This window comes from Paraphaeosphaeria sporulosa, assembly GCF_001642045.1.
Source record: "Paraphaeosphaeria sporulosa strain AP3s5-JAC2a unplaced genomic scaffold CC84scaffold_5, whole genome shotgun sequence".
Classification (NCBI taxonomy): Eukaryota; Fungi; Ascomycota; class Dothideomycetes; order Pleosporales; family Didymosphaeriaceae; genus Paraphaeosphaeria; species Paraphaeosphaeria sporulosa.
This window is the reverse complement of record NW_017253364.1, coordinates 1,878,189-1,896,282: the sequence shown is the minus strand read 5'-3', so window position 1 is coordinate 1,896,282 and position 18,094 is coordinate 1,878,189. Positions and strand designations below refer to the sequence as shown.

The following is an 18,094-nucleotide window of genomic DNA, read 5'->3' as shown; positions in this document are numbered from 1 at the left end:
ATAATCTATCATGGAAAGTATTTCGGAAACGTGGCATCTACGCAGCACCGCCACCACGATCGCGAGTCGACATAGCGGTCACAGTAGTCATGTCGCCAATATCAGGCACCAGTTTAGTATACGAGGAAGGATAAACTCCCCCTTTCTGATTGCAAGCTCCCTTAGGACACTCATTCACCACCAGTTCCTGATTCCTTATCAATCGTATGACTTGAACGCATTGCTCATTGCTCTTGCACCAAAGAGAGCATTTAACCGCCTCTACAGAGTAGCATACTGCGCCTAACCACCAACTCGACTATGTCAGACTTCGTACTTGTCGGATCACCCATCGAGGAGCCACCCATTGAAGATAAAACTGCCCGTCCATCAATGCAGCCGGGCGAGACAAATCCCAATTCACCGTCATATCTCGCCTTCCTAGACACCCATCCCTTTGTTAGAGCTAGCGTGATCGACAAAATCTATGGCTGCATAGTGGGCTCAGCGCTCGGAGACACAATTGGGCTGTATACCGAGTTCCTCCCAAAGAACGCTTGCGAAACAATCTACAAGTCGAGAAAGTTCAGCTTGGTAGAGCCAGTGACGGAGATCCATGCAGACACCCATCGGTGTGAGTTCTCTTATTTTCATCGACCGTGACCATGTCCTACCACAACTCTACGACCACTGACACACACAGTACGCTTCACCACCTGCTCCTGGACCGACGACACCGACCAAGCCCTCTTAATTCTCCTCTCCTACCTCCACCACCCCTCCAAGCCCCTCACCCATCTCCCCCAAGACTTCGCTGCCCGCCTCCAAATCTGGCTCTCTCACGGCCTGCTCGCACTCTCCCGCCCCCCAGCCGGCATCGGCCGCCTCGTCGGCTCCGTCGTCACATCACCCTCCTACCTTGCCTCCCCCGTTGCCGCCGCAACCGCCGCCTGGGAGCGCTCCGGACGCAACGCCGCACCCAATGGCAGCCTCATGCGCACGCATCCGCTAGGCGTAATCGGCGTCGGGCTCAGCGAAGAGGAGACATGGGATGTCGCTGCAGCCGTGAGTCGCACCACGCACGCAGACCCGCGCTGCAGCGTCGCCTGCCTCATTGTTGTTGGCCTAATCCGCGGGCTCCTCCGCGGCGAAGTCACGCGCGAAGCGCACATCGATGCCCTCGTCGAGCGCGCCTACGCCCACTTCCTATCCAACCCCTCTCTAGCGGAAGCCGCCACTCCAGAACCCCCGATCCATTTCAGCAAGCACGAATTGACATCCCACACGTCCGCCCCCTCCCTCGATGCCCTGTCCCTCGACTCCCCCCGCGAAATGGGCTACGTATACAAAGCCCTCGGCGCCGGCATCCTCTCTCTACGGATGTGCATGCGCGCTCGAATCCCCTCCCGACTCCCCCCACACACGCTCTTTGAAGATACGATGACTGACCTGATCATGCACGGCGGCGACGCCGACACCAACGCCGCGGTCGCCGGCGCGCTAGTGGGGGCATATCTAGGCCATACATCCCTACCACCGCATTGGAGAGAGGGGCTCGTGGACGGGCCGTGGCTGGAGGGCAAGGTTGCGAGGTTGTGTGCGAGGGTGGGCGTTCTTGAAGGAAGAGCTGACATTGAGGAGGAGCACGATGAGCAGGCTGATGGGGGAAAGGGGTTGCTGAGCGCTGCGGAGCTGGAGGCTAGGGACCGGGCGATGGTGATGAGTATCATGGAGCGGAAGAAGGCGAGGGAGGAACAGGAGAGAAAAGGCAAGGGGAAGGGGTTTGCAGCATGGTTTGGGAACTGAAGTACCGTGCTACGCTGAGCATCGGGACCAAAGGTGGAATAAGATGAGAAGCCAATATTGTACTGCAATATAGACTAGATACTCAAAGATATCAAGTTGCATTCATTCAAAAGCCAGTCCGCTAGCCGGCCGCAAATGCCACAGCGCAGCACGTCAGACTCCACCCAATGCATCGTGATCAAGATTCAATACAACCAGCGGCAAGCCCTACATTCATCTTACAAAAGCCCTGCCAAAAACTATCCAGCATGCTCCACAATCTCGCTAATCAGCTTGCCGTCCTTGATGTACGTCCGGATCTGCTCCGGTACAGGCGTCTCCACATAGTCATCATCAGTCGGCAGGTTGATGTTGACGCTCGAACTTTTGCTGGAGAGGATCTCGGTGTTTTGCGAGTCCTTGCTCAGGTACACGCTGGCGCCGTCGACTTGGTCGAGCAGCAGCGTTGGGAGCGTGCCGAGGACCTGGAGAGCGAACTTGGGGCACTTGATGACGTCGACCGAGCTGACGAGGGAATCGATGACGATGGACGTCTTCTCCGAGTTGTCGATGGAAATGGCATTTGCCTTGCCGTTGATGCGGATGGTTGTGTTCTTGCATCGCGAGATGAGGATGGAGTGGTTGATTTCGGCCTCAATCTCGATCATGTCGCCCGGGCTGTCAAAGTTGTCCTGAAAACCATTAGCCGTATGACTGATTATGGCGGTTCATGTACTCACTATTATCCACTTGTTGCCGTCCAGCTCCTTCTTCGGCGGCTTCTTAGTCCGCATCGATTCGGGCTTGGGCTTCTTGCCAGGTGGCGCAGGGCTCTTACTCCTCAGTGACCCATTGCTGTCGCTGCGTACGGGCGCGGTAGCTCGTAGCGAAGGGTTCTTGTGTGTCATCTGGCTCGGGTCCACCTTCTTAAGGCCCTTTGTGACGGCCTCGCCCTTGTTCAGTTCATCGAATACGGCGCCCATGTCCGCGGGCGATTTCTTGGATGACGGCGGCGGAGGCAGAGCGCCTGGCGGGGGTGGGCCTGGTGGCGGCGGGGGACCCGGAGGTGGAGGAATGCCTCCAGCTGGGGGCGGGGGAGGCGGGGGAGGGATGTTTGCGGCGGAAGTCGTCGAGCCGCTCTTGATCTGCTGGGCGGCTTCCTTCGCGTCGATGCCGTCCTTATTCCATGCGACACCACTGAGGTGGAACTTCTTCACGTACTCGGAGAGTGACTTGAAGAGCTTGTAGTATGCGCGGACCCATTCGGCGTACGTCTTGTCCGGGCTGTAGAGGTCAACAGTGTCCCAGTGCAAAATGGCCTCCTTCACCTACCCGTCCTTGTGCTCCGTGAGAACCTTGTTTCCAGCCATCTGAGCACCGCCAAAAAGCTCGTTGAGGTACTCATGCGGCTTCGGGCTGCCCTCGACGGTGACCCAGCCCAGAGCCCAGGCACTGTCGGCCACCATGGTCAATGGGTTCTGTAGCGCGCGGTCGCGGTTGCCCTGGCGGATCTCGTCGACCTCTCCTATGGCGGCCTGCAGATGCTTCAGGATCTCTGTGTTGGTGGAAATATCCGGCTTCTTCGCCTTGGCCGCAATGAAGAGGAAGTCCCGCTGGGCCGTGAAGGCCTGCTGGACAGCTTTGGCCTGGCCGTCGATGACATTGCCCAGCTTGCTGCTCAGCTCGAGCCACGGCTTCAGGTCGGCGTTGATGATGGCATCGAAGGCCTCGACGGAGGGGGGCAAGCTCTCAACAGCTTTGGCCGGGGGCGCGGCGCTCGTTGCGGCGCCGGCGGCAGCAGGTGGTGGCGCGGGGCTTCCGTTGGGGGTGCCCGCTTCGAATCCGGCCGAAGTGGATGCTATGTCTTCGAGTCTGCTGGTGGCAGCTTCGAGCCTGGAGAGTGCAGCCGTCAGTCTAGCTCCCGGCAGCGGCACGGTGCCTGAGCGGCCGAGGATGGTCTTATCCACCATGTTTGCACCTGGTGGAGACGCGCGGAGAGCCTTCCATGACTGACCTTTTAATAAGCGTCTGCAGATTGTGCATGCCCGTCTGTGCCATGTTGCCGTTGCGCGGATGCTCTGTTCGCAGCCAGAGAAGGGGCAGCTCGGTCGTTGGTTCCGGGGCGGATAACTGCAGGTACGATGCACCAGCGCTTGCCTTCTAGAAAACTTCGATGCTAGGAATAGGCGCGGGGTACGAGAACGGTTCTCTCGGGAGGGCGCGAATGCACTGTGCAGTGTGTCCAAGTGTCGGCGCAATCACGGGCGACATCAGGAAGGGTACCTGGACCATCGATTACCATGCTAGCGGCGCCAAGCCCCAGCTTCCCCAGCGCCTGCCATTCAACGTGCATGCGTCAGCGCCGTCCTATGCAGCGCTGAGCGTGCCTACATGAACCACAACCATGGCGCAAGCGGCTGAGCACATGGATTTCTGCACCTTGGGCATGTTCATCATTGGTACTTTGACGCACCGTGTCACCGCTTGTGGCCAATGTTTAATATGTTTTAGATGAGATCGAGTTTGCACCACCGAAACCGCCTGTGAAGGATATCCTCGGCGGGGCCGGGTCCTACTCAGCTTTGGGTGCGCGCATATTCTCTCCGCCCCCACACTCCAAATCAGTGGGATGGATCGTCGACTGCGGCTCCGACTTCCCTGCTGCACTGCGAGAGACCATCGCCAGCTGGGACACTGGTGTTCTCATGCGCGAGACGCCCGATCGCCTGACCACTCGCGGGTGGAATGGCTATGGCGAGAACGAACATCGCGGTACGCTTGACCGAGCTGCGGGTTGAGCTCACACTGATGTTGCAGCCTTCCGTTACACGACCCCAAAGCTGCGTCTCAATCACCATGCGTTGGCAAACACGCAGCTGCTCTGGTCCAAGTCTTTCCATCTCATCTGCTCGCCACTGCGGTGCATCGAGCTAGTGAACAACATTCTAGCATTGCGCAACCAGTCCGAGAACGCGCAATCGCTGCGGCCACTCTTCGTCTGGGAACCAGTGCCTGATCTCTGCGTTGCCGAAGAGTTGCCTAACTGCTTGAAAGCGCTTAGACTCGTGGACTGCGTCAGTCCCAATCACGCTGAGCTCGGTGGTTTCTTCGGAAAAGACACCAACGGCAAGGACCATGTTAACTACCGCCTGATCGAGGAGCTGTGTGAGCAGTGGTTGGAGAACGGTATTGGTATGGACGGCAAAGGTGGTGTCGTCGTCAGAGCTGGTAAAGATGGCTGCCTTGTCGCACGCTCAGGGACCCGAAAGTGGTTGCCTGCCTACCATCAGCGAGGGGAGAACGTAATTGATCCTACAGGCGGAGGCAACGGTTTTCTCGGCGGTTTGGCAGTAGGGTTAGTCAGAGGCAGTGGTACTTTGGGGATGGAGAACATCGAGGAGGCTGCAGCATGGGGCGCTATCTCGGCAAGTTTCGCCATTGAACAGGTCGGCATGCCCATGCTTTCGCGGTCTCCAAAACCGAAAGGCGGTGAATACTGGAACGGGGTTCGTGTCGAAGATAGACTTTCAGAATTCAAGGAAAGGCTGGGTAGATATGTACAGCCATGATATGCTCTAGCAATTGACGCTGGTGCTCCTCCGCTGGCCCGCCGCTGCCCTCTGGCCATCTATTTCTCCTCCTTCAGTTTCCGCTCGTGCTCGATAATCTGCTTGCTCCAGCTGGGTCATGGTTAGCGTTGCGGCGCGCGCGCTGGCGAAGGCACTCGTACTATCGGCTGGGGAAGAACCGGCCCTCCTGAGGCATCTTGTCGCGGTATTCGAGGTTTGCGCTGAGCATCCAGGCGGCGCCGACGATGCTGGCGAGCACGCCGCCCATGACAAAGGTGTTGGCCTTCCAGTTGGCGGGTTGGGCATACCAACCGCCAGCCGGCGACCAGACGTGCTTCGGGTACCTGGGCAGCAGCGGGTCAGTAGTGCACGGCAGGAGGCATTGGCGCGCCGCTCTTACGGGATCTTTCCTCCGCCGCCCATTGTGAATTGTTGTACTGTGGTGGTGTGGGTTCGAGGCGCCCGAGCTCTGGTGTGAGGTTGTGGTTGCAGGCTAGTGCCGCGCCGTAGCAGCCTCCTGACTAAGCGTAAATTTTGGAGAATCGCGCTCAGCGGAGCTCCAGGAGACACACGACAGCCCAATTGCGTCGCGCTTCTTCCCGTCCTCTTTTTAATATTCCCTTTCCTCTCCGCCCCGTCCTTAATGAAGCGAATACGCATATCATCATGTGCCACTCCCTCGCTGGCCCCGAGTGCCGCGCGCCGCCCGCTCTGTCCCTATGCCACCGCCCTGCACAGGACCATCGCGCCTCATAACCACCGGATACAAGCGCGGTTCCAGACGACGGCCGCCGTTGAAGAATTCGGGGGCCAGCAGATCGAGATAGAAACGCCCGCGTTCAAGACGGAGAAGGCACGGAGCCCGTCACGAAGACCCCATCGCCATGTAAAGCCCGAGCACATGCCATCACCACATCCTTACGAGGCCAATCAATCAATAAAGCTATCAGCCCTCCGCGCGCGTCTATCGCTGCCCCAACGATTTCCTCTGCAGACGCTCGCCCGCACGCTGGTGCACCCTTCCGCCGACCCTGATCCCGCCTTCAACAATGCTTCCCTAAGCATCCTCGGAGGCAATCTCCTTAGCTACTACACCTCCGAACACTTGCTCTGCAACTATCCTCGTCTTCCTATCGAGGTTGTGTTCGCTGCAACGGAAGCCTATGTTGGGCCCAGGGCCTTGGCCATAGTTGCCAGCGAATGGGGCATCGAGGCCGCCGCGGAGCCGGGAGGTGAAGTAGAGCCCGGGCTGTTGCAATTCAAGCGACTGAAGCCTGGAGAGGGCATTCCCGCGGCATTGCGGAAGCAAGTGCCATGGAAGTGGAACGTCACCCAAACACACAGGATCGTCGCAACAGACGAGTTCGGCTCTCGTAACGCGCCGCCGACCCCGCAGTCTTTGGCCAATGTCCCAGTACCCATGGAAGAGGCTGCGCAGTCATTTGTGCGTGCCCTGGTTGGATCGTTACATCTGCACCTCGGAGCACCCCTGGTGAAGCGTTTCTTCAAGAGCCACTTCCTCAGCCGACACCTCGAGATCTCCGACATGTTCGACTTCCGCACACCTACCCGCGATCTGTCACGTCTTTGCGCACGAGAAGGCTTCGAAGCCCCGGTCGCTCGCTTGATCTCAGAAACTGGTCGTTTGAGCAGACACCCCGTCTTCGTTGTGGGTATCTATAGCGGAAAAGACAAGCTAGGGGAAGGAGCCGGAGCCTCACTGGAGGAGGCAAGATTCCGCGCAGCCGCAGCATCGCTGAAGGCCTGGTATCTCTACAGGCCACTCGATGTCACCGTCCCGAGCAGCATGGAAGGCGAGCTTGACACGACCAAGTGGAAGCCGAACATGATCGACTGCGGCGAGGTCATTGTATAAGAGGCCGCTGTAAAACCACGCTTTGGAGTTATTCTGGGTCCGCTTTGGTATGCATGCATGGAGGGGACGGTCAATTTTCTTCGGCTGTGTATTTTTCAAGACTGGAGGTTGGAGAGCGAGCGACGAGAAAAGAGAAAACGACGAAGGCCGAGTGGACGCAAGCGCGTGAGGGCTACGCACGATTAGTGCCTAGAGTTGAAGCGAGGAAGAGGCGGGAACGCCATTGTACATGTACCATATGTCACATCATAGGGATACCATCCGGGAACCGTGTGTAGAAATAGCATCATTGATATGATCAGTTACATTGTTCGTCTGAGCCATGGATGGGCCATCTTTTGGTGAAGCAGTTGTTCGGAACGTCTTGTCCGGGCACACGTCAAAGTTCGTTCCTGCACCCCATCAACAGCATCAACAATCGCTCTTGGAACGCTGCAAAGAGATTAAACTCCAATCCCTTCCTTTTCGTCCTCGTGCCTACAACGCAGTCTGTCTCCTCTCCCCCTCTGCGTCCCGCTCAGCCACAAGAGCGTGGTACCAACACAGTAACCACCACCTCAGCACAATCTCCCACCTTCGCTTCATCACCGCCGCCGCGCGCTCTGTCAACCTCACACCACCTCATCCCCCCAAGGCCACGCATTAGTTTGTCTACCACGCACCCAGCACCGCCCGAACCCATGCGCAGCCATGCACATATCCGCAGACAAGCAGCGAGTATCAAGCATTCCGGTATTCCTCCTGTATTGTCTTGACATCAGAGGTATCCAAGCACAGACGAAGATGTGTGAGCTTTCAGAAGGTTGGGCTATGCATGGGTTCCAGCGGGCTCCACGCGGGAATGCAGAATGGCGCGCTGGTGTGCAGCAGGGAGGCGTGTGGAAGCCGTGCTTCGTGGGGCTGTGCTGGGGAACATCGGATGTGGAGAAATACATACGCACTGGTCTCCTTGTCCGCGATGCGGCTGAGGTGGCGAAGGTTGAGCGGTAGGTGCGGTAAAGGGATAGTTCGTTGTACCTGGGCTATGCATGGCTTGTGAAATGCACATGTGCGAAAATACAGTGCCATGCCGCTGGGCCAAGTCGAAGCAGCGCCGCACTGTCAAAGCTACTGATCTAGTACTACGTTTCAATGTGAATTGTCTGTGGGGCAGGGTGGAAGGTAGATATCTGTTGGACACACAGCAACTGGGCTGGGGCATGGGGGATATATCGCGCGAGCTATTGCAATCAAATCGATTATCCGAAGTGAACATCTTTGAAAATATCCTCTATATACAAAACGCTAACGTCAAGGAGACCGATGGTCTGGATGCTTATATATCCAGGTTCTGCGCCGATTGTACGCCATTGGGTTATCAAACTTAAGAAAACGTGCAATGCCTTGCGTGTACTCATGAAGGTGATGATAATGCCATCGTGAACGGTGCCGGCCTATGCAATCATAGCTTCGTGCTGTCGTACCCGTCTAGCTTTCAACGCTGATATCGAAGAGACAAAGAGATGCTGGAAGGGGGTATCAGATGCCGGCCCAACAAGAGAAAGGAAAAGAGATGCAGCGCTAGATTCAGAATGCAGAATCAGACTTGCAGTCTTGCTCGAGAAGAATAATAAAGTGTAAACCCCACGAAGACGTCCTCAGACGACATGTTCGCCGCCCGGGGGCAGATCATGCCAAGAAGTTGTGTGATTCGCCGCGCATGTCAGCGGTTTGTTTTGACACCGCTCACCAAATCCCAGCTGGCTCAAAACGCCGCGGCTGCTGCTGCTGGAAATAGCCGTCGAACACACTCAGCTCCGGTTTCTGTCCGGTCCCGCTCGTATGTCCGTAAACATTGCTTCCAGATGCGACTCCACTGACGGTGTTTGGGTTTCCAAGACCCAGCGCAGCGCCAACTTGTCCGCTGTAACCGCCACCGTCCAGGCTCCTCCTGCGTACACCTATTGTCTTTCCCGTCCCGTAGTTGTGCACAACTTTCGCGATTTTGACGCGTTCCTGGTACTTGGGCTTGATCATCTGCTCAATGATCTCGAGCCACTCGGCCTCCGACTTAAGCTGGCGCACTTTACGGCCTGAACCGAGCATGCCGCCGTTCCGTTGCCCGGAATTCGTCATCGCTTGCAGGCGGTTCCGCCATGATGCGACGCGGTCTAGATTGTTGTGGAAGGAGGCGTCCTGTGACGAGCCTTCTCTATACTGCGCGAATCGAGAGAGCGAATGTCCTTGCGCTACCGTGATCATGGACAGAAAAACGCATCCCAGTGAGAACACATCGGAGTAGCGCTTTCCTCGTGAAAGCAAAGTTTCCGGTGCGGCATAGATGTACGTCTGGTCCTGGAAGTATGTATGGATCTGGTCTAGTCGCTGAGGCCCAGGTACGGTAGGGCTATGTTGGTCATTGTTGGCGCCGATGCCGAATGGAGCAAGAAAGACTCTGGATCCCTCGATAAGAATCTTCCTCGGCCGAATGCTACGATGGCATATTGATTGGGAATGGAGGTAATCCAGCGCGTGGGCTAGATCATACATCCAGTCTACGAGCAGTTTTGCCCTACTTGGATCCGATGCTTGTACGCCGAGATAATCATCCAACGTATACTGCGTCCGGGTGGTCAGGATCCCGACATGGCTTGGTTGGGCATAAGAACATAGCAGCTTGGCTATGTTCTTGTGGTCGTACGCTTTGAATTTGTTAATCTGCTCAAGCAAGGACGTCTTCTGGCTTGATCGCGTGATCACGAAACGTTTGCGAATGTAGATTTGGTCGTCGGCATTACCTAGCATCCGAACACGGTCGACACTCTTCTCAGAGCCTCGAGATGTTCGGACGAGGTTGATATGCTGCAAGGGAACTGTGTCACGAGATCCGAAGTCCACATGTGTGCCCGTCAGGGGCAACTCCTTAGCGGTCGCCCTCCACTGTTCGTCAACAACACGCTGGGGATCTGAGACGATACCCTGTAGTCGATCCTCGGGGAATGGGAGACTCTCATCTCTGAGATCGAAGAATGCTGCCTGACGCCACGACGCCACATCATCGCAGACGACTAGTAGTATGGCCAGTTTTGGGTTCGATATGGTCCATTGCCACACCTTTCGGACCATGGCCCTGTCTGTGAACTGCTTACTCGCAAGCTCGTAGAACCACCCGGAGAGTGACTGTCCTTGTGCAGACAACAAGGACGTATTGATGAAACCATTTACTAAGGGCGAGAACGGTACAGATTGTTGGCGATAGGGATTTGGGGATCCAGGAAAGCTTGAGATAGGTGAACTTGGGTAGTCTCCATTCCTGAAGGCTTCCCCAGAGGACGTGGGCGGTGGCGACATGGGCACAAATCCTGCAACAGCGTTGATAGGTCGTAAAGGCTGAGGTGCGATGGGTGTGGGTGTAGTGGCGCGGCTCGTGTGCTGTGGAGTTCGGTTGGGACTGTCTTTGGGGGAACTGGTAGATTGGGTCGAGTAGGTTGAGTTTGACTGATCCGAATACGTCGAACTTGGGCTGTTCATGACATGAGACCACGGATTCTTCGTATTGGTACTCGTAGGGGTTGCGCTTCGGCTAGCACACGAAGAAACGGAAGAGGCCGTGGGGGAGGACGGACCCCGGTTGTACCAATTAGGCTCATCGTGTAGATTTACCATAGATATGGTGTGTTGTAGTGAGGGTTTGGCATAATCAGACGCGGGAGTCCGCCAGGGTGAATTGGGGTTGTGCTGCATTGCTGCAAGACTCAAGAGCCGACCTGTCAGGTGAGTGGCAACTGGTCAATGAGCGTCGGACAGAGAGGCGCGAGCGCGTGGGAGTGCAGATGGGTGGGGACGGGGGGTGGCTATTGGTGGTATGAGCCAGTTGAGAGCCCACGCTGCAGCGCAAAAAGGAACAAAAGACGCATATCAGCAAAAGAGGGGGAACGTGGGATTCAGCTGTGAGAGTAGGTAGCACCCAGCAGCCCAGCGTAGGTAGATGTATGTGCTGAGCGTCATCAGACGGAGGACGCAGTCTTTCCCGAATTCCTGGGGCAGGACCAGGCTATGTCCACAACGCGCGCAAAGGCTTCTGATGTGCTGGCAATTAGCTGGCTGCACTCCGCACCGTATTGGTAGCGGTTTACAATATAAGCCTGAGATGGAGTGTTGGGCGAATGCGAAGGGCTAGCACCATGCATGCAACGTGTCGCCCTAAGAGTCGCCTCGCGCTCGCAACGTCCATCCTTCTGCATAGGTTCGCAGCCCGCCTTGGGCAGAAGTGGTCGTGTGGTGCCAGATCATCGCGGCGTCTGACGAGCGCGCCGTCCCGAGGAGGCCCGGACGGGTGATGTGCCCGAATCAGAAGACGCCGGCGACGCGATGATGATGCTGCTTGACGGTGCCTGTAGATAGACACTGGGGACGTGACAGCGCGATGCTGTGCGTCACACGCTCACCGCCACAGCCGGCCGGGAACAACTCAGTTCCGGGGACCTGGCAGCGGCAATTGGGAATTGAGCTGGGGTCCGTCGCTCGGTAGGCGCCGGGGAATATTGGTCAGGCCGTCCAGATCGCGGATGCAGGTGTGCGGCGTAACGCCTATGTACGTTGTGCGCGCCGCGCCAAGCGTGCGCTCCGAGTGATTATCGCGAACCTCTCGACACCTGCCAGCAGTGCGAGGCCTTTCCAAGGGCCGGTCACGAGTGGTTCGTGGGCTGGCAAGGAGGTGCTGGCTGCGCTCTGCTGTGACAAGACGCTCAAGATTTGCGTGGTGAAACCCCAGGAGGTGACACTTCTTGGCCCTCAGCATGGGCTGCGGCGTCCTGATTGGGTGCCGAGGCGAAGCCCTGGCCTTGTGAAGCGCCCCTTGCTTCGCGCGTGCCCCATCGCTCCAGACCTCAACACCAATTGTCTCAAGAGGCCACCCTCGTCAATGCTCCCGCCCGTTCCTCGACCCAGATGCGCCACAGCATGGTTGGCAAAGAGCCTCCCGCTAGCAACTTCGCCTTCACTCTACTAGATCAAGCTTAATTTTAGCCTCATCGAGTGCCCACGCATAACCATGTGCCCCCCAGTCGTCTCGTGTGCGTCGCACCCGTCTCAACTCTGCCAAACTGAATCACGGCTCCCGCCTTGGTGCTGCTCTCTGAGTCTGGCTCCCCTCGACCCTCACGCCATTGTGAGTTCGTGAACGGACGTCTGCGACTGGGGCCTCGTCACCCTACCGTTGCCGGTGCCCATCCACTTTTCTTAATCTCGGCAGCGCCATCGCACCTTTCCCATGCAGAGCCGGTTTCTCGTCGGCCGTTCGTGACTCCTCACTCTTTGTTTCTCTTCTCAGTTTCCCTTCTTGCCACCCTCCTTTTCCAACTGCTGCTGGCCAGCCCGGCGACGACATTCTCTCCCTTCGCATAACACCTTTAATCAGCAGGCCTATTTAATATCCTTCCATTCACCATGCTCCTCAACAACGCCCTCGTGGGTGGCTTGATGCTTGCCGGTTGTGCATCTGCCAAGGCTCCGACAGTGAACGCTCTTTTCAAACGCGGCGGCGACATCGAGGACATGCTACGACGTGATGCGGACATCATGGCCACGCTCACACGACGACAAGACGCCAACGGCGCGCAGTCCGCTCCGCAAATCTCAACCACACCGGCTTCTGGAGACGCAGCAAAGGCAGATCTGGCAAAATGGGAGGCGCAGACTAAGGCCGCCTGCGACAATGCACTTACCGTACTCAATGGCCAGGCATCGAACCCCAGTGGCATCGCCGTGTGCTACAACCTACCTTTCCTTGACAACCAGACCGGTATCTTCCAAGCCGAACTCCGAATGTACAACGTCTCAGCACCGATCGATCCATGGAAGGGTGTTACTGCGGGCGACGTGAACATGGCGCTGTCGTACTTGGGCGCTACCGTGCAGAACACCAACGGAACCTTTGCGAAGCGCGACCTTATAGACATTTCGTACCCACCAATCAAGGAGAGGAGCCTCGTGGAACGACAGGCCGGTGCCCCACAAGAGCTCAAGGTGCTCATGTATGTTGGCAAGATCAATAGCAACTTGATGGGATCAGCCATGACACAGTAAGTAGCCTTGCCACAATGTACAACAACACAGCGCTAACTCTCCTTCAGAGCCACCCTCCAACCTCTCCTGATTCCGCAGATTGAGCTCTCTGCAAAGAACCCCGCCTCTGGCCAGGACGTCAAAGCGACCCTCTCCTCTACCGAAGCGTCCTTCGTGAACGGTGTCTTCGCCAAGCAAGCCACGACAGGCACCGATGCCGCAGCCCTGGCCTCCGCCTCCGCCGCCGTGCAAAGCGCAGCGCCCTTCGTCGTTCCCGGTCAAACTCTCGACTCGCGAGTCACCAAGGCCGGTCTCATCGTCACCCTCGTCTGGGCCGTCAGCTTTATCAGCGTCGTCGGTCTCGGCACCTACGGCCGGATACAGTTCCGTGAACAGTACCGCCGCCGCGTGAAGAACGAGGTCGCGAGGAACATGCGCACGATCTAGAGTCATCACGGTGACTTTGTAGAAGAATCACGATATCCCCCTTTCTATCTTGCCCATGTGTGTTTCGAGTATTTCTGCGTCTGTGTGTTGTGTGAGGTTCTGGGATGCCAGTCATTCATTTTGTCTTTACCAATATTTGTGTACATAATTTCCCCAGGCACGTCCGCAACTCAGTATGAGCACGGGCGTGCTCTGGACATCCTGGCGATGGTTATCTTCGTGAGAAGCATGAGGGGAGTCCAGGGTAGACCAACATTAGAAACGGTATAGCCGACAATAACCAATGGAAAAATATCCGGATAGCATACAAGAAGTCTACGTCCCCGCACGTCGTGTGATATGCTCACTGCTGCAGTCGCCCTATGCCGTCGAGGATTAGTCGGACTGCGGAGTCTCTCCGACGCTACCCGCCTAGCGCTCCTCTCCCATTGGCCAACCCGCTTCTCCAGCGTCTTGACACGCCCTTCGACATCTGTACAGTCATACCGATATCGCGAAGATGCATTACACTCGCAGCTCGTATGCTTGACTCACCCGTTCTCTCGAGTATAAAACCAGCAGTTTTCGAGGTCTTTCAGCTGCATTGATCAGAGAGCTCGGTGAAGAAATTGCACAATCATGACGTCGGACGCGAAAGAGCTGCTGCAGACGAAGAATGGAGGGCGGTTTGGCAAGGCATTGAGGAAAGAGTTCTTGTTCGAGGAAGGGTTCAGGAATTTGAATCATGGTGAGTGTTGTTCCTCTTGCTTCTTCTTCATTCAGAGTCACTTGCGTGGTCTCCAATTCCGTTGTCAAGCGACATCCCGAGTTTTCTCTCCTACATTGGATGCACTGGCTCAAGATTCTGATTGATTCTTTCTTTCTTTACTTTCAGTCGTCCTGGCATACGCTCTGTCTATCTTCCACCTTCACTCGTCTGTAACCTGGCCCAAAGCATGCCATCGGAATTCATCCAACATCCAACTACGTGTCTCCAAGACATCATAAATTGACACTAATTGAATCATCAGGTTCCTTTGGCACCTATCCCCGTGCCATCCGCGACGTCTTCCGCTCCTTCCAAGACGCCCACGAAGCCCAGCCCGATGACTTTATCCGCTACCAATACCCCAAGCACAACGACAAAGCTCGTCAGGCACTGTCAAAAGTACTTACATTTCCCCTGTCGCTGAAATCCTGACTCACCATCTCCCGATCTTTCACCATTGTCTATCTCGCATCCCCATGTCGTTCTATTCGAAGAAAGAGACAAAGCTGATACCAGCCAGTACCTCAACGTCCCCACCTCCGAACTCGTCTTTGTCCAAAATGCGACTACGGGTGTCAACACCGTCCTCCGCAGCCTCATCTTCGCACCCAATGAGTACATCCTTTACAGCGCCTCCATCTACGGCGCCTGCGAGAAAGCCGTCGCCTACATCACCGAGACGACGCCCGCCAAGGCTGCGAAAATAGAGTACACGTTCCCAGTTGAGGACGACTGGTTGGTCTCCGCATTCGCGGCCAAGATAGATGAGATCGAGAAGAAAGGCGGCAAGGTGAAGGTCGCGGTGTTCGACACGGTAGTCAGCATGCCTGGTGTGAGGCTGCCGTTTGAGCGTATCACGCAGGTGTGCAGGGAGAAAGGGGTGTTGAGTTTGATTGACGGGGCGCATGGGATTGGACATGTCGAGCTGGATCTGAAAGCGCTGGATGCGGATTTCTTCGTGAGCAACTGCCACAAGTACGTTTCCCCTCCCCATTTACTCCCTCCGCCCCTGATAAAGAAAGCAATATGCTGACATGTATCACGTGCAGATGGCTCCACGTCCCCCGCGGCTGCGCAATCTTCCACGTCCCCCTCCGCAACCAATCCATCATCCGCTCCACCCTCCCCACATCCCACGGCTTCATTCCTTCCCCCTCCGCCCAATTTTCAGCCTCGAAGAACCCACTTCCCCCCTCCAACGCCCCAAAATCCGATTTCGAGCTGAACTTCGAATTCATCGGCACCATTGACGCATCGTCCTACCTGTGCGTGCCTGCAGCGCTGAAATGGCGCGAGTCCATCGGCGGCGAAGACACCATCATCCGATATAACCAGACGCTTGCCAAGCACGGGGCTAAGCGCATGGCGGAGATCCTCGGGACGAATGTCCTGGATAACGAGACGCAGACACTGACAAAGTGTTGCATGGCGAATGTGGCGCTGCCGCTGGATGCGAAGAAGATGTATGAGATTGGGGCACGGGCGGGGCTGGAGGAGGGGGAGATTGGTATTGCGATTCGCGACTGGATGAGCAGGGCGTGGATTGACGACTACAAGACGTTCATGCAGTCGATGTTCTATGCTGGGAGGTGGTGGATTAGGATGAGTGGGCAGGTGTATCTGGAGATGGAGGACTTTGAGTGGGCGGCGGGGGTTGTAAAGGAGGTTTGTGCGAGGGCGGAGAAAGGGGAGTGGGCAGTTAAGGGGAAGGCGAGGTTGTAGTAAGAGCAAAGGTGTTGTAAGAGGTTAGGAACTACAGATAGAGTGTCCCCTTTAGGGAGCGCTACCATGTGGGTGACGGAAAAATCCGGCTTGTGACGGTAAATCCCCTGAGGCTGACCCGACGCCGAGATAATCCTAAACATGGTCTCAAGGGAAATCCGCCAAATCGTATCGCTTAGGAACCCGCCCATTCCAGCTAATAGATCGGTTCTATAAGCCCTCAAGATCACAACTCCTGATGATATTCCCCAATCAATTGGTGGTGCATTGTGGTTGCTCGACGCACCCGACGCAATGCTCCCGCCCTGTATCTACCAGCCCGGCGGCATGGTAAGGTTGGCGTTGTCGCAGTTAAACTCGTCGCCGCAGCTACGGCACTGTGTACTCAACGTCAGTCCCGATGGTGACCGAGCAGGAAAAGTACTCACGTCGTACTTGCGGCATATGAACGAGGCGCAGACCTTGTCTTCGCCAGAATTATCGTCTCCGTTGCCGTACTAAAGCTTTCAATGACTAGCTCTAGTCGCCATAGAGAAACTTGGTACCTTGAGGCAGTTATCACGGTGCTCCTTGCACTCGTCGCACTTTGTTCCCGAGCTGCGAGAGAAGATCCTGGACATGGCGATGTCGATGTTGGTCTCGTGGACGGACGGTGCAGTGAGGCCGAGACCCACGACGGTGAGGACGGTGATGAAGATGGCGAGCTTCATGGTGTTGTTCGGCGACGTGGACAATCTGAGCTGCAAAGCAGAAGCAGCGTTGTCGAGGACGTCCAAAGTGGAAGAATATGCAAATGAAGGTGTTCGAACTTTCAAGACGTGCAAATTGTGGTTGAGCGAGCGTAATTGAAGAAAATGGACACCAATGCAGTGGCAATTTGAGGTCAGGCGTTCGGCTGGCTGATGCGGAAGGTGCGACGGATGAAGAGTGATTATTGCGCAGCCAATGGCAAGGTATTGACGAACGGTGCACAGCTATGGTCACGCACTGGAGATTGGTATAATCTGCAAGGGAATATAGGACATGCTACCAAGGGTACGTATGTATGCAACGAGCCAAAGATGGAGAGGCTCACGCACTACCCAGGAATCTTCACCTTCATTAGTGAACAGCAGCGGAGTCGTTGTCCCGATTAAGCCCGTGAGAAACCAAGAAGTCCTAGCCTATGCTTCCAAATTTGACATAAGTAGAAAGAGCACGTGCCGTTGGCCGGCCCACTGCCGCACCAGCCATTCACCTCTCTCGCCATCGCCAAGCCGCTCACGCGCATGAATTCCCTGAGGCACAACTGCACCCCTCACATCTGCTCCCTCGCAAAACATCTAGCTTCGAGCCGGCTTCTGTGACGCGCCCTCGCAAGCCAGCGATTGCTGCCCTACCGCCTCAGGCGATCTGAGTGGCACAACGCCGACAACCAGTTATCAACCGCTTGCTTTTGGCCGACCCGTCTCGCAGCTTGGGGGCACGACGTCGATACACAAAACACCCGCGTGCCAACCGTGGCACAACGACCCTGTATCTTCGTTTGCACGACTACGACACCGAGCACCCAGCACCCAGCACCCACAATGGACAACATGCCCGTGGAAATCCTCGAAGTTAGTAAAACACAAATTCAAAGAGGAGATGTCTTTCTTGCAGGAGCAAAGACTTCTTAATGGCTCAGATAAGGCATATAGCACCCTATCTTGACACATACCGACTCTGTGCCCGCACCTTAGAGCACATTGCAGCACCTACTGGTCTACCATCACCTCGTTACCGAGCGGTTCGCTACAATCACCGGTGAGTCAAGGCGAGCCGTACTTAATGCTCGGCTCGTATTCCGCGGCTCTTCTAAATCGATATCGGTGCAAGATTCCTTCGTCAAGGGTTTAGAGGAGACTCCGCTCTTCCACAAAGGTTTCCGGATGGATCTGATGG

The 18,094-nt window shown here is 56.2% G+C and overlaps 8 protein-coding genes across 8 annotated transcripts; 5 read left to right on the top strand and 3 right to left on the bottom strand.

Annotated features, from left to right (window-relative positions):
• Positions 1-135: 135 nt before the first annotated feature.
• Positions 136-1,869, top strand: CC84DRAFT_744124 (ADP-ribosylglycohydrolase). The gene is made up of 2 exons (XM_018187272.1): positions 136-613; positions 683-1,869. The coding sequence occupies exons 1-2, from the start codon at positions 301-303 to the stop codon at positions 1,783-1,785; spliced, it is 1,416 nt and encodes a 471-aa protein (XP_018036424.1). The 5' UTR covers positions 136-300; the 3' UTR covers positions 1,786-1,869.
• Positions 1,826-4,021, bottom strand: CC84DRAFT_1145894 (adenylyl cyclase-associated protein). Its single transcript, XM_018176530.1, has 4 exons — positions 3,779-4,021; positions 3,097-3,657; positions 2,505-3,048; positions 1,826-2,456 (listed from the first exon to the last, which is right to left on the bottom strand). The coding sequence occupies exons 1-4, from the start codon at positions 3,820-3,822 to the stop codon at positions 2,025-2,027; spliced, it is 1,581 nt and encodes a 526-aa protein (XP_018036423.1). The 5' UTR covers positions 3,823-4,021; the 3' UTR covers positions 1,826-2,024.
• Positions 4,022-4,189: 168 nt separating this feature from the next.
• On the top strand, positions 4,190-5,344 carry CC84DRAFT_1196255 (Ribokinase-like protein; the record flags this gene model as incomplete). The annotated part of the gene is made up of 3 exons (XM_018181448.1): positions 4,190-4,223; positions 4,276-4,536; positions 4,582-5,344. The coding sequence occupies 3 exons, from the start codon at positions 4,190-4,192 to the stop codon at positions 5,331-5,333; spliced, it is 1,047 nt and encodes a 348-aa protein (XP_018036422.1). The 3' UTR covers positions 5,334-5,344.
• Positions 5,345-5,392: 48 nt separating this feature from the next.
• Positions 5,393-5,756, bottom strand: CC84DRAFT_1217331 (uncharacterized protein; the record flags this gene model as incomplete). The annotated part of the gene is made up of 3 exons (XM_018182882.1): positions 5,393-5,444; positions 5,495-5,677; positions 5,734-5,756. 3 exons carry the CDS (start codon positions 5,754-5,756, stop codon positions 5,393-5,395), a joined length of 258 nt encoding a protein of 85 aa, XP_018036421.1.
• Positions 5,757-5,902: 146 nt separating this feature from the next.
• CC84DRAFT_1164424 (ribonuclease III) lies at positions 5,903-7,507 on the top strand. The gene has a single exon (XM_018178484.1). It carries the CDS (start codon positions 6,235-6,237, stop codon positions 7,207-7,209), a length of 975 nt encoding a protein of 324 aa, XP_018036420.1. The 5' UTR covers positions 5,903-6,234; the 3' UTR covers positions 7,210-7,507.
• Positions 7,508-8,636: 1,129 nt separating this feature from the next.
• Positions 8,637-10,932, bottom strand: CC84DRAFT_1205670 (kinase-like protein; the record flags this gene model as incomplete). Its single annotated transcript, XM_018181992.1, has 1 exon — positions 8,637-10,932. The coding sequence occupies one exon, from the start codon at positions 10,930-10,932 to the stop codon at positions 8,935-8,937; it is 1,998 nt and encodes a 665-aa protein (XP_018036419.1). The 3' UTR covers positions 8,637-8,934.
• A 1,341-nt stretch (positions 10,933-12,273) lies between these two features.
• Positions 12,274-14,002, top strand: CC84DRAFT_1145882 (uncharacterized protein). Its single transcript, XM_018176529.1, has 2 exons — positions 12,274-13,271; positions 13,323-14,002. The coding sequence occupies exons 1-2, from the start codon at positions 12,637-12,639 to the stop codon at positions 13,699-13,701; spliced, it is 1,014 nt and encodes a 337-aa protein (XP_018036418.1). The 5' UTR covers positions 12,274-12,636; the 3' UTR covers positions 13,702-14,002.
• A 169-nt stretch (positions 14,003-14,171) lies between these two features.
• Positions 14,172-16,248, top strand: CC84DRAFT_1164422 (PLP-dependent transferase). Its single transcript, XM_018178483.1, has 4 exons — positions 14,172-14,428; positions 14,712-14,848; positions 14,970-15,424; positions 15,499-16,248. The coding sequence occupies exons 1-4, from the start codon at positions 14,320-14,322 to the stop codon at positions 16,169-16,171; spliced, it is 1,374 nt and encodes a 457-aa protein (XP_018036417.1). The 5' UTR covers positions 14,172-14,319; the 3' UTR covers positions 16,172-16,248.
• Positions 16,249-18,094: the final 1,846 nt, after the last annotated feature.

Bases quoted from the DNA above. Each gene is read 5' to 3' on its own strand.
- CC84DRAFT_744124 (XM_018187272.1), top strand. From the start codon at position 301: ATGTCAGACTTCGTACTTGTCGGATCACCCATCGAGGAGCCACCCATT. The intron at 614-682 runs GTGAGTTCTCTT...TGACACACACAG, and splicing joins CCATGCAGACACCCATCGGT to TACGCTTCACCACCTGCTCC.
- CC84DRAFT_1164422 (XM_018178483.1), top strand. From the start codon at position 14,320: ATGACGTCGGACGCGAAAGAGCTGCTGCAGACGAAGAATGGAGGGCGG. The intron at 14,429-14,711 runs GTGAGTGTTGTT...TTGAATCATCAG, and splicing joins GTTCAGGAATTTGAATCATG to GTTCCTTTGGCACCTATCCC. The intron at 15,425-15,498 runs GTACGTTTCCCC...TATCACGTGCAG, and splicing joins TTCGTGAGCAACTGCCACAA to ATGGCTCCACGTCCCCCGCG.
- CC84DRAFT_1145894 (XM_018176530.1), bottom strand. From the start codon at position 3,822: ATGGCACAGACGGGCATGCACAATCTGCAGACGCTTATTAAAAG. The intron at 3,049-3,096 runs GTAGGTGAAGGA...TGACCTCTACAG, and splicing joins CTCACGGAGCACAAGGACGG to CCCGGACAAGACGTACGCCG. The intron at 2,457-2,504 runs GTGAGTACATGA...AATGGTTTTCAG, and splicing joins ACGGCAACAAGTGGATAATA to GACAACTTTGACAGCCCGGG.
- CC84DRAFT_1145882 (XM_018176529.1), top strand. From the start codon at position 12,637: ATGCTCCTCAACAACGCCCTCGTGGGTGGCTTGATGCTTGCCGGTTGT. The intron at 13,272-13,322 runs GTAAGTAGCCTT...ACTCTCCTTCAG, and splicing joins ATGGGATCAGCCATGACACA to AGCCACCCTCCAACCTCTCC.
- CC84DRAFT_1164424 (XM_018178484.1), top strand. From the start codon at position 6,235: ATGCCATCACCACATCCTTACGAGGCCAATCAATCAATAAAGCTATCA.